General features: G+C 45.6%; 1 protein-coding gene across 5 annotated transcripts in view; it reads right to left on the bottom strand.

Annotated features, from left to right (window-relative positions):
• Positions 1-5,669, bottom strand: part of CTPS2 (CTP synthase 2) — a 115,575-nt gene extending 109,906 nt beyond the window's left edge. The window contains exons 1-2 of one of the 5 annotated variants that reach the window (XM_060086744.1): positions 5,528-5,583; positions 4,588-4,696 (exon numbers count right to left, since the gene is read on the bottom strand). Coding sequence is in view for 1 of the 5 variants with exons in the window: in XM_060086741.1 (XP_059942724.1) it covers positions 5,304-5,471 (168 nt within the window). In the remaining 4 variants the exon portion in view is untranslated. Of the gene's footprint in view, positions 1-4,587; positions 4,919-5,303; positions 5,491-5,527 lie in introns of those variants that run through there. The other 4 variants (XM_060086743.1, XM_060086745.1, XM_060086741.1 and 1 more) reach the window with 4 other exon arrangements.
• Between the last annotated feature and the right edge of the window lie 7,067 nt (positions 5,670-12,736).

Raw genomic sequence — 12,736 nt, 5'->3', positions numbered from 1 at the left:
GCAGTGGGTGTATGGAAACTCAGTACTTTCTGCTCAGTTTTGCTGTGAACCTAAAGTTGCTCTAAAAATAGCCTATTTGGGGGGACTTCCCTCGTGGTGCAGTGGTTAAGAATCCGCCTGCCAATGCACGGGACACGAGTTCAATCCCTGGTCCGGGAAGATCCCACATGCTGCGGAGCAACTACGCTCATGCACCACAACTACTGAGCCTGTGCTCAAGAGCCCGCAAGCCACAACTACTGAGCCTGCATGCCACAACTACTGAAGCCCACGCGCCTAGAGCCCGTGCTCCGCAACAAGAGAATCCACCGCAATGCGAAGCCCGCGCACCGCAACAAAGAGCAGCCCCCGCTCGCCGCAGCTAGAGAAAGCCTGAGCACAGCAACAAAGACCCAACGCAGCCAAAAATAAATAAATTTTTTTAATTTAAAAAAATAAAATAAAATAAAAATAGTCTATTTTAAAAATCAATATTCAAATATGCCAACATTTTAAAAAATCTTGGGACTTCCCTGGTCTCCAGTGGTTAAGACTGCGCTCTCAATGCAGGGGGCCCAGGTTCAATCCGTGGTCGGGGAACTAGATCACACATGCCGCAACTAAGACCCGACGCAGCCAAATAAATAAATATTTTAAAAATAAAATAAAAAATCTTGCGGATGGTTGTGAGGATTAAATGAGCTAAGGTATAGATCAGAGGTCAGGAAACCAGGGCCCACAGGTCACATCTGGCCCACTGTCCGTTTTTGTATGGTCGCCAAGCTAAGAATGTTTTACATTTTAAATGACTGAGAAAAGATCAAAAGAATATTTCATGACACATTAAAATTGTATGAAGCTCAAACTTCAGTGTCCATAAATCAAGTTTTATTAGCACACAGCCATGCCCATTATTTACATATTGTCTCTGGTGGCTTTCTGGCTCAATGGCAGAGCTGAGTAGCTGGGAAAACAGAGATCTCTGGCCCACAAAGCCTGAAATATTTACTATCTTTTATAGAAAATGTTTGCTGATACCTGGCTTAGAGGGGGTCAAAATTGACCCCTATATCAACATACAGTAAGAACTTAGTAAAAGTTAGCTACTAATGTCATTATTAATAATAATAAATGTATCCTCCTTAACTATGCATGTGGAACACTGAATCTGTTCCTTACCCATCCATTTCACCATGCAGAAATATTCAAGCAGAAAAAAAAAAAGAAAATATTATGTCATAAAGAAATTTTATTTGACTTTCCTGCTGCTGTGTGATTCAAACCCTTTTGTTTTAGAGGCAGACAGGAAGCCCAAGAGCTACTTGGGCTACTCTACTCTGAGAACTCTTGTTTTCCCCTTGAGCCTGGGCAGGGGCCTTCTGCGCTTGCCATTTCACCATGCACGTGAAGGTGAGCCTTAACGGCATTATTCGTGTGGTCCTGACAGGCAAACAAACGGCCAACTAAGACTATTAATAGAAAATCGCAACTACAAGAAAAGAGAGTAACTAACAAAAGCTAATAACTCTAAATCCCACTTTCTATTGTAATTCACAAGTGTTTTTAAATACCTGGAAATCAAGCTCAAATGCAATCAGGTAGGAATGATTTCAGCTACCCGCTTATCCTATCTGCCTGTCTTCCCCAAAGGCATGCCTATTCTGATTTTGTAGTTTCCTCTACTTTCAAAACCAACTAGCTTGGCTTTCCCTGGTGGCACAGTGGTTGAGAATCTGCTTGCCAATGCAAGGGACACGGGTTCGAGCCCTGGTCTGGGAAGATCCCCCATGCCGCAGAGCAACTGGGCCCGTGAGCCTACAACTACTGAGCCTGCGCGTCTGGAGCCTGTGCTCCGCAACAAGAGAGGCCGCGATAGTGAGAGGCCCGCGTATCGCGATGAAGAGTGGCCCCCGCTTGCCGCAACTAGAGAAAGCCCTCGCACAGAAACAAAGACCCAACGCAGCCAAAAATAAATAATAAATAAATTAAAAAGTAAATAAACGAGCTTAACTTAAAAGGTGTAGAGCCCTTTCACTTCAGAGCTGTGAGTTCAATTTGAATTAGCTGACCACCGTCAAGGCGAGTAAACTGAAGCCATCCAAAATATACAAGTCCCATCCCTAATGGCTTCCTTAAGTCCCTGGGCCTGCCTTTCTCTACACAACACAGTTGATCATGTTCAATGTCACCATTCCTCTTTACTAGCCACCTGGCCATCCACTCACCTGAGCTAGCCTAAAAGATTTTCAGTCCAAACCCAGAATGCTACTCCTATAGATCCAAAATGTATCTGAATATTCATCTCTTGACGCTTCTACTAGCCAAGGTAGTCGTTAGAGTGGGAATTTCATCACAGTCTTCCCTTACTCATCCCACTGTTGATTTTTTTCTATTTCAATAAGTGTCCCTCCTCTGGAGTCAGACAGCCTGAGCTCAAGTGCTGTCACTCAGTAGCTATGACCCTGGGCAATTTCAACTTCTCTAAACCTCAATTTTCTCCACCTGTGCAGTACACAAATAATACCAGTGCCAGCCTTATAGAGCTGTATGGGTAGTTACAAAGAGAGCGCCCAAGTGCTAAGTCAAGGTTAGCTCTTATTTTTCAGAGCCCTATACTCACTGATTCAGTCAGCTCATAAACGTTTATGGAACAGGCAGAGGAGGAAAATCTGCCCCACCAAAATGTGCCTCTTTGGCATGAGCATTAATTTAGTTTGATTATTTTTAAGAAACAGAAGACTCAGGAAGTCCTTCTTTTTTATTGCCCCCTTTGCTGCCTAAAGAATTTAGATAAAGGGCCTGTTCCTGGCATAGAGCTATCACCAGAGATACCTTCAGAGAATATGAGCTAGATGTGGTCGGGGAAGCTCTTAGAGATCAGAGTCCACTCTGTGTACCGTCTCTGCCTGACCTAGCAAACATTTGTTTACCAAAATATTTGCCTTTTCATCTCCATGTTAATTGCCTTCTTCCCTTTTTTTTTTTTAACTATTCATTTATTTAGTTTTGGCTGCGTTGGGTCTTTGTTGCTGTGCGCAGGCTTTCTCTAGTTGTGGCGAAAGGGGGCTACTCTTTGTTGCAGTGCGCAGGCTTCTCATTGTGGTGGCTTCTCTTGTTGTGGAGCTTGGGTTCTAGGAACGTGGGCTCAGTAGTTGCAGCTCGCAGGCTCTAGAGCACAGGCTCAGTAGTTGTGGCGCGTGGGCTTAGTTGCTCCACAGCATTTGGGATCTTCCCGGATCAGGGCTCAAACCCATGTCCCCTGCATTGGCAGGCAGGTTCTTAACCACTGCGCCACCAGGGAAGCCCTGCCCTCTTCCCTTCTGAGGTCCCAAACTACTACCCACAACATCTTCTTTTCTCTTGAGCTGAAGATGGTATTTAAGGCAAGGGTTTCAACCATTTTAGCAAGTGACTAAGTTTTCCTGGGTCTCTCCCATGTATACACATTATTAAACTTTTATTTGATTTTCTCCTGTTAATCTGCCTCATGTCAACTTAATTCTTAGACCAGCAGAAGAACCTAGAAGGGTAGAAGGAAATTTTCTTCCTCCCAGACAACTATATGCTTGACGTGTTCCCAGGTCCTGTGGATATGGGTGTGAACAAAAAGTCAAGGTCCCTATCCTCTTGGTCTTCACCTTTCCTGTTGGATAAAGGGGCAAATAAGCTGTTCTGTAACTACCTTATTCTGGCACTGTCACACTATTAAAATGACTTCCCATCTGTAAGAGTTAGCAAAATGGAAAAATGCCATAGAAAACTGGAGAGTATTTATGAGAAGGCACATTATGTGGTTGTCAAAAAGCCTAAGAATCTTTCATATAAGGTATGCTTATGTTACACAACAGAGCAGGATATAAAATTAAATATATTATTATCTCAACTGTTTTTTTAAAATTAAGACTGGTCAAATTACACCAAAATGCTACATTTTAATATATATTTAGGTGGTTGGGTTGCAGGCAATTATTACTTTTCCATATTTTCAAAAGCACAAGATACCTTTTTAAGCATATCAGATATTTTACAAAGTCCTTTTTGAAAATGTAACAATATCAAGGAGACACCTAATCCTTTCTATTTTAAGCAAACAAGTAAGTTTGAAGCAAAATTTTAAAACAACAGGAAAAGCAGGTTCTTCAAGCTACTTCTAGAATCGGGATTTTTTTTCTCTTGTGAAGACCATTATTTACATTTACTCTTATATGCAGTGAGCAGACCCAATTGTCTGTAAAATAAGCATGTGTAGGGCTGTCCACTGTCCAATAAAAACATTAAAAAAAATTACACTGTGTAATTTTAAATTTTACAGTAGCCATATAAAAAGTAAAAAGAAACAGATTAAGTTCATTTTAATAATATCTTATTTAACCCAAGGTATCCAAAATACTATCATTCAACACATAATCAATTTAAGAATATTTTGGTGAGATAATTTACAACCCTTTTTTTTTTGTAATGTCTTCCGAAATTAGGTGTGTCTACGCACAGCACATCTCAACTCACACTGGACAGTGCAGGCCTAAAGCAACTAAAAACAAAAGCAAGAAGAGATACTTTCTCAATGACAACCATTTAAAAAGTAGTCAAAAACAAAAGAGTACTTACTGCATGAGCCCACTTTATGAAGTTCTAGAACAGGCAAAACTAAGCTCTGATGGAAATCAAGGGGTGAGGGCGGTTGTGGATCGACCGGAGAGGAGCACGAGGGAACTTTCTGGAGTGATGGAAATGGTCTATGTCTACGTTGGGGTAGTGGTTACACTGGTGTATAATTTGTCAAAATCCCCGATCTGCACGCTTAAAATGCGGGCATTTTACTGAACGTAAATTAGACATCAAATGTGGAGAAACTGTTTTAGAAAGAAAGCTATGTTATAGCAGCAGCGGACTCGGGCTCAGAGCGCCCTAACCAGCTCCGACCCGGGAAACGGGAGGGTCGCGGGGGAGGAGACAGAAAGGCCATCTCACTACGCCCGGGGCTGCATTTCCGCCAACGCCATCTCGGGGCTCCCGGGGCCCGGGAGGAACCGGGCGGGGGCCGCGGCGGGCCCCAGCGCCCGGTTCCGAGGCGGGGTGCGTGCCGAAGCGCCGCTCGCGGACGCGGCGCTCCGGAGCCCGGGCCGCGGGCCGCCGCAGGGCGGGCTCCCAGGGCCCCGGCCCTGCCCCGCCGCTGTTTGCCCGCGGGCAGAGAGCACAGGGTGCTGGGACGCGTGCGGCGGCAGCCCTCGGAGGGGACAAAGGCTCCCGGTCCCCTGTGCGCGCCGGGCTGGGGCCGCGGGATGGAGGGCGGCCCCGGCGCTGAGGCCCGGGCGGGGAGTTACCTGTGCTTTGCCGGCGGCGGTGGCGCGGAGGGTGGCCGTTGGAGCCGGCGAGCTCCGCCCCGAGGCCCGCCCGCGCTCACCTGTCGGGCTGGGGAGGGGTCCGCCGCCAGCGGCGTCCCGAGTCGCCCCCGTGTCCCTCCCGCCGCCCGCGCGGGCCTCGGGGTGCATGGCGCCTTCCTCGCCCACCTCCCCCTGTCCTGCCGCCGCGGGCCCCACTGACTCACGCCGGTGAGCTCGGGGTTGGCACCCGGGTTTGTGCAACGCTCCGAAACAAGCGCCCCAAAAGTGACTCCTCAAGCGTTGGTGGCTTCCCGTCACCCTCCGCCCTGGACGCACTTTGGCCCCAGGCCTCGCTCAGCCCGGGGACTGCCCCTCCCCTCCGCGGCTTGCTGAGCACCGGCACCTCGGAGACTCGGGTGAACGCCAGGTCCCGGCGCCCCGGCCCCTCGGCACGCCCAGACCCTGCTCGGATCCTCGCGTCCCGCTCTCGGCGGCGCCGGAAAGAGCTTCTCTCGGTCACGGAGACCAACTGCGGGAGCGCCGAGCAGAGGACGACGATCAGATGGGATGCCGGCCTTTGAGGGGCTCACAATCTGGGGGGAGGGCTACACCTCTACTGGAATCAGTAAGGTTCCTGGAACAGTACGCGTGTAGCAAAACTTTAAATTTAAAATGCGAGGGCAGAAGGACGACAATCAGGGCTTCGCCGAGTGACTTTTTAAAGAGTATTTGGAGGATGGTTAGTGCCTTGGTGCCAGGAAAGGACACAGGAGGTTTTTGTTTGTTTGTTTGTTTTGGGGTTTTTTTGCATTACGCGGGCCTCTCACTGCTGTGGCCTCTCCCGTTGCGGAGCACAGGCTCCAGACGTGTAGGCTCAGCGGCTATGGCTCACGGGCCCAGCCGCTCCGCGGCATGTGGGATCTTCCCGGACCGGGACACAAACCTGTGTCCTCTGCATCGGCAGGCGGACTCTCAACCACTGCGCCAGCAGGAAAGCCCCCGGGAAGCCCCCGCAGGAGGTTTTTAAGGCCAAGGGAAGAACATAAACCACTGAAGGAGAAAGGATCAAACTAGGGACAATAGGAGGGTTTGGAATCAGACGGAAGGGTTAGGAAAGTGGTGAAAATTTTGAATGACCAGGTGAGTCACTAGAGGGCCGAGTGAGGAGAGCATCATTGAAGACCCAGTGGAGTCTAGAAACCATCATTGTGTAATGACCTCCAGCTATAGTTGCGCAAGATGTCTACAGGTCGGTATATAAATATTGATATTGATAAAACCAGAGTTTGCTGGTTGAGTAGAGTAGAAGGATGAGAGTGAGGAAGTTAAGGGCACTGAAAAAATGTGATGGTAGTGACGCACCAGGGGTCTAGTCCCCAGAGGAAAGGAAGGGAGAGGAGCAGGGAGCGGATAGACTGGAAGAGAGAAAAGAGATGGACCAAAAGATGAGGGCCTGTGGGAATGAAGGAACTGAGGAGTTGTCACCACAGTGTGGGTGTCGGCGATGTCAAAGGGGAAGCAATTCCAGGAGATGATCCAGTTTAGGGTCTGACTCTGGAACGGGGTCGAGATGGGCGTCACTGGAATTAGGTCTAGCGCCCACCAGGCCAGTGTGGGGGACATTGAAGGCCCCCGGAAGGATGGCGGAAATTGGAGGAGTCAGTTGAGGCCAAGGAACCAAGTCTCCAGTGAATGTGAAGAAGCAACCCCGAAGCTAGTAAATGACAGCAACAAAGAAGGGTAGAGGGATGTCTGGCAGAATTTGATGAGTTTCAAAACAAAAGGGAGTTTCTCCCTATCAAGAATGACAGAGCAGGGCTTCCCTGGTGGCACAGTGGTTGAGAGTCCGCCTGCCGATGCAGGGGACACGGGTTCGTGCCCCGGTCCGGGAAGATCCCACATGCCGCGGAGCGGCTGGGCCCGTGAGCCATGGCCGCTAAGCCTGCGCGTCCGGAGCCTGTGCTCCACAACGGGAGAGGCCACAACAGTGAGAGGCCCGCGCAACGCAAAAAAAAAAAAAAAAGAATGACAGAGCAGTGCCATGGAAGAAGCAGTAAGGAGCTGAGGATGGTGATGTCAACTTCTGGGGAAATGAGCAGAGGGTCCACTCAGCAGGAATGGTAGGGGAGACCCAAGTCTCCATGGAGGCCAAGAAATAATTTTTATTATTTTTTTTTTTTTAAGGAGAAAGCACCATGTAAAGAGGCCGGAAGCACAGAGGGCTTTGTTGTGAAACAAGTCTTCCAGAGGACCCAGTGGAAAGAATGCTTGTGAAACAGGTTGACATGGACGGTGATACTTAATACCCGCTATATATGTAAGGCTTCCCTCCACATTTTGGTACTTTGTTTCCTTTTTACAACCAGGACAACTATTAAGATCCCCTTTTTATAATGAAGAACCTGAAGCTTAGAGATGTGAAATGCCCTGACCAAAATATCTGTCCCCAAAGTCAGACTCTTCACCACAGGATATAAGGTCTCATCCTTATTCTATTAATCTACGAGGTCAACAGATGAAGGATACTTTGTGAATACAAAGGGGTTATGATAACTATTGTATCATTAATCCAAAATGGGAAAATATTTGAGCAGAAAAACAAATTTGATAACAGGGTTCAGATTGACTGATTTGTGTGGGATCAGAGAGTACCCTCATTCACAGGTGTTTTATTCATGGCCTGTATAGCATTGAGGATAAAAAAAGAAGAAGAAAAAGAAAAAGAAGTCTGTCATTAAGTTGACGGCTTGTGTTCTTTTTTACTTTTTTTTTTTGGCAGGCGCCGAGTGGCATGCAGGATCTTGGTTCCCCTTCCCTGACCAGGGATTGAACCCATGTCCCTGGAAGTGGGAGCGTGGAGTCCTAACCACGGGACCACCAGGGAAATCCCTCGTGTTCTTTTATAATCTTTTGTTTTGAAGAATTCTAACCTTCAGGACGATTGTAAACCCTGGGGAACATGGACTTCATCATGATTTTGGGTGGAGATAGAGCAAAAGTAAGGCTGAAAGGGATGGCCCCCACCTCTGCTATCAGAAGGGTCAGCACTGTATTCCTTTCATAGGTGAAGAAACTCTAAAGGGAAAGGATGAGTAATGAGTCAAGTTTACTCACCCATTAGATAGTGGAGTTAGCACCCCTGTCCTAGGCTTCTGGCCGAAATTCCAGGCTCATTCCAATCACCCTTGAACCAAATATCCTTTTTCTGGAAAGTGTTGACCACTTTCAGGTTCTGACTAAATCCTAGAAAGGCATTGGTCCTAAGATACCTCTTGACTTTCAAAGGTTAATCAATACCCAGACTCTGAAAACAGGTTGGAATGTCATTGATGCCACGGAATTGTACACTTAACAATGGTTAAAATGGCAAGTTTTATGTTATATATATGTTTACACAGTTTAAAAAATTAATGGGGCTTCCCTGGTGGTGCAGTGGTTAAGAATCCGCCTGCCAATGCAGGGGACACAGGTTTGAGCCCTGGTCCGGGAAGATCCCACGTGCTGCGGAGCAACTAAGCCCGTGCGCCACAACTACTGAAGCCCGCGCGCCTACAGCCTGTGCTCTGCAACAAGAGAAGCCACTGCAATGAGAAGTCCACACACCGCAACGAAGAGTAGCCCCCGCTTGCCACAACTAGAGAAAGCCCGCACACAGCAACGAAGACCCAACGCAGCCAAAAATAACTTAAATAAATTTTAAAAAATAATAATGGTGTAATACAACAGAAAACATTGAATTGTACTGTTTCAACAGGTGTGGATGGCATGTGAATTATATCTCGATAAAGCTGTTTGGAAAAAAAAAAGGTTGAGCCTGTTAAGCTAAAGTCCTGGAGCACCCTCTTACACTGTTGGTGGGAATGTAAACTGATACAGCCGCTATGGAGAACAGTATGGAGGTTCCTTAAAAAACTACAAATAGAACTACCATATGACCCAGCAATCCCACTACTGGACGTATACCTGGAGAAAACCATAATTCAAAAAGACACATGCACCCCAATGTTCACTGCAGCACTATTTACAATAACCAGGACATGGAAGCAACCTAAATGTCCATCAACAGAGGACTGGATAAAGAAGATGTGGTACATCTATACAATGGAATATTAGCCATAAAAAGGAATGAAATTGTGTCATTTGCAGAGACGTGGATGGACCTAGAGACTGTCATACAGAGTGAAGTAAGTTGGAAAAAAAAAACAAATATAGTATATTAACACATACATGTAGAATCTAGAAAAATGGCATAGATGATCTTATTTGCAAAGAAGAAATAGAGACACAGACGTAGAGAACAAACATATGGATACCAAGGGGGAACGGGGCGGGGGTGGTGAATTGGGAAGTTGGGATTGACATATATATACTACTATATATAAAATAGATAACTAATGAGAACCTACTGTATAGCACAGGGAACCCTACTCAGTGCTCTGTGGTGACCTAAATGGGAAGGAAATCCAAAAAAGAAGGGATATATGTACACATATGGCTGAATCACTTTGCTGTGCAGCAGAAACTGACACAGCAGTGTAAAGCAACTATACTCCAATTAAAAAAAAAAAAGTCCTGGACCAGAATTGTAAATATACCTCAGGCTGGAAAACTGGAGAGCAAGGAAATCAGAATTGTAATCTGTCTCCCACATACTCACACAGGTCACTGGAACTAGGCTACTCTCCTCAAGATGGTGGGGGGTGGAGGAATATATAATGCTTAAGACTGTGCTTGGGAAATACATTCATGAACTCCCTACTCTGAAGGGGTAATTGTTCACTTGGCCAGTTTTTTGTTGTTGTCCATTTGTTTACACGTTATTGTGGGAAAAGTTGAATATATAGAAAAGCAAACCTAAAACTTGAACTTCAACAATTATCAATCCATGGCCAGGTTTGTTTCATCTGTATCCCCACCCATTTCCCCCAACCTGTATTAATTTGAAGCAAATGCCAGACATCCTATTATTTCATTGGTAAATATCTCAGTATGACTCTAAAAGATTAGAACTCTTTTAAAAACACACACACACACAATTACCACAATTTAAAAATTAATAATTCCTATGTCCATCACACATGAATGGGTAAACAAAATATGGAATATATATACAATGGAATACTCCTCAACCTTTTTTAAGATAGCCTGCTTTTTTGTTATATTCACTGGTTTGTTTTTTATTTTTTAGATTTCACATATAAGTGATGATATACAGTATTTGTCTTGCTCCATCTGATTTATTTCACTAAGCATAAAACCCTCCAGGTCCATCCATGTTGTTCAAATGGCAAAATTTCATTCTTTTTTATGCTGAGTAGTATTCCGTTGTATATATATATAGCACATCTTTACCCATTGGTCTGTTGATGTACCCTTAGGTTGCTTCCATATCTTGGCAATTGTAAATAATGCTGCTATGAACATTGGGGTGCATGTATCTTTTTGAATTAGTGTTTTCATTTTCTTTGGATATATACCCAGGAGAGGAATTGCCAGATCGTATGGTAGCTCTATTTTTAATTTTTTGAGGAACCTCCATAACGTTTTCCACAGTGACTTCATCAATTTACATTCCCGCCAACAGTGTGCAAGGGTTCCCCTTTCTCTACATCCTCACCAACGTTTGTTATTTGTGGTCATTTTGATGATAGCCATTCTGACAAGTGTGAGGTGATATCACATTATGATTTTGATTTGCATTTCTCTGATGATTAGTGATGTTGAGCATCTTTTCATGTGCCTGTTGGCTATCTGTATGTCTTCTTTGGAAAAATGTCTATTCAGGTCTTTTGACCATTTTTTAATCAGGTTGTTTGGGGTTTTTTGATACTAAGTTGTATGAGCTGTTTTTGTATTTTGGATATTAACCCCTTATCGGTCATATCCTTTGCAAATATATTCTCCCATTCAGTAGGTTGTCTTTTCATTTTGTGGATGGTTTTCTTTGCTCTGTAAAAGCTTTTAAGTTTAATTAGGTCCCATTTGTTTATTTTTGCTTTTGTTTCCTTTGCCTTAGGACAGCGGTCCGCAACCTTTTTGGCACCAGGGACCGGTTTCGTGGAAGACAATTTTTCCACGGGGGGCGGGGGACGGTTCAGGCGGTAATGCGAGCCATGGGGAGTGGCAGATAAAGCTTTGCTCTTTCGCCTGCCGTCCTCCTGTTGTGCGGCCCCAGGGGTTGGGGACCTCTGCCTTAGGAGACAGATCCAAAAAAATATTGCTACAATTTATGTCAAAGAGTGTTCGAAGTAGCCTTTTTTAAGGCAGAATTTTAAGGAAATTCTAACACATGCTACAACATGGATGAACCTTGAGGACATTTGCTCAGTGAAATGAACCAGTCACAGAAAGACAAATGTGGTATGATTCCACTTATATGAGGTTCCTGGAGTAGTCAAAAATCATAGAGACAGAAAGTAGCTTGGTTGCCAGGGAATGGGGGGAACGGAGAACGGAGTTGTTTAGTGGGTACAGAGTTTCAGTTTTGCAACAGGAAAACAATTGTGGAGATTGGTTCCACAACAATGTGAATGTACTTACTACTACTTAACTGTACACTTAAAAATGATTAAGGTGGGGCTTCCCTGGTGGCGCAGTGGTTGAGAGTCCGCCTGCCGATGCAGGGGACACGCGTTCGTGCCCCGATCCCACATGCCGTGGAGCCGCTGGGCCCGTGAGCCATGGCCGCTCAGCTTGCGCGTCCGGAGCCTGTGCTCCGCAACGGGAGAGGCCACAACAGTGGGAGGACCGCGTACCGCAAAAAAAAAAAAAAAAAAAAAAAAAAAAAAAATTAAGATGGTAAATTTTATGTTTATCTAGCACAACTAAAAATTTTTAAACTTAACAATTTCTTAATCTCATGAACTATCCAGTCCCCAAATTTCCAATTCTTATAAACGTCAAAAAAATTTCCCCACTGTGTTTGTTTGAGGATCTAAAGAAAATCCGCAAGTTGCCATGGGTTGTTTTTTAGGTCGTTTTTAATCTATAGGTTCCCCTTTCCCCCTTCCTCGCAATTTATTTGAAGAAACAAGGTCGTCAGCCTGTGGTCTCTCACAGCCTAGATTCTGCTCCCTGCATCCCGTGGTGTCCTTTAATAGTTTCCCCCGTTCCCTGTATTCCCTGTAAATTGGTAGGTGGACACAGAGGGCCTGGGCTAGTTTTGATGTGGACTCAGAAGGAGATTAAAGACATCCATGTCCGCGGGGCCGACCCAGCTGAACCAGAAAAGGTGAGGCTAAACCACCAGCCGAGCTGCTTAGAATGACAAATACGCGGTGCACTCCACTAGATCAGGAACCCACAAAGCCGGGGGAGGAGAAAAGGAAGCGGGGCTGGGCTACGTGGGGAAAGCCCTTTGTCCGGTTTCCAAGCGCCTAATCGGGTTACGAAATTAACAGTCAGCGGGGAGGGCGGGGCCTTTGTTCGGAAGT

The sequence above is a fragment of the Mesoplodon densirostris genome, chromosome X (assembly GCF_025265405.1).
Source record: "Mesoplodon densirostris isolate mMesDen1 chromosome X, mMesDen1 primary haplotype, whole genome shotgun sequence".
Taxonomy (NCBI): Eukaryota; Metazoa; Chordata; class Mammalia; order Artiodactyla; family Ziphiidae; genus Mesoplodon; species Mesoplodon densirostris.
Note: the sequence above shows the minus strand (reverse complement) of the source record. Positions and strands in the feature narration are given on the sequence as shown.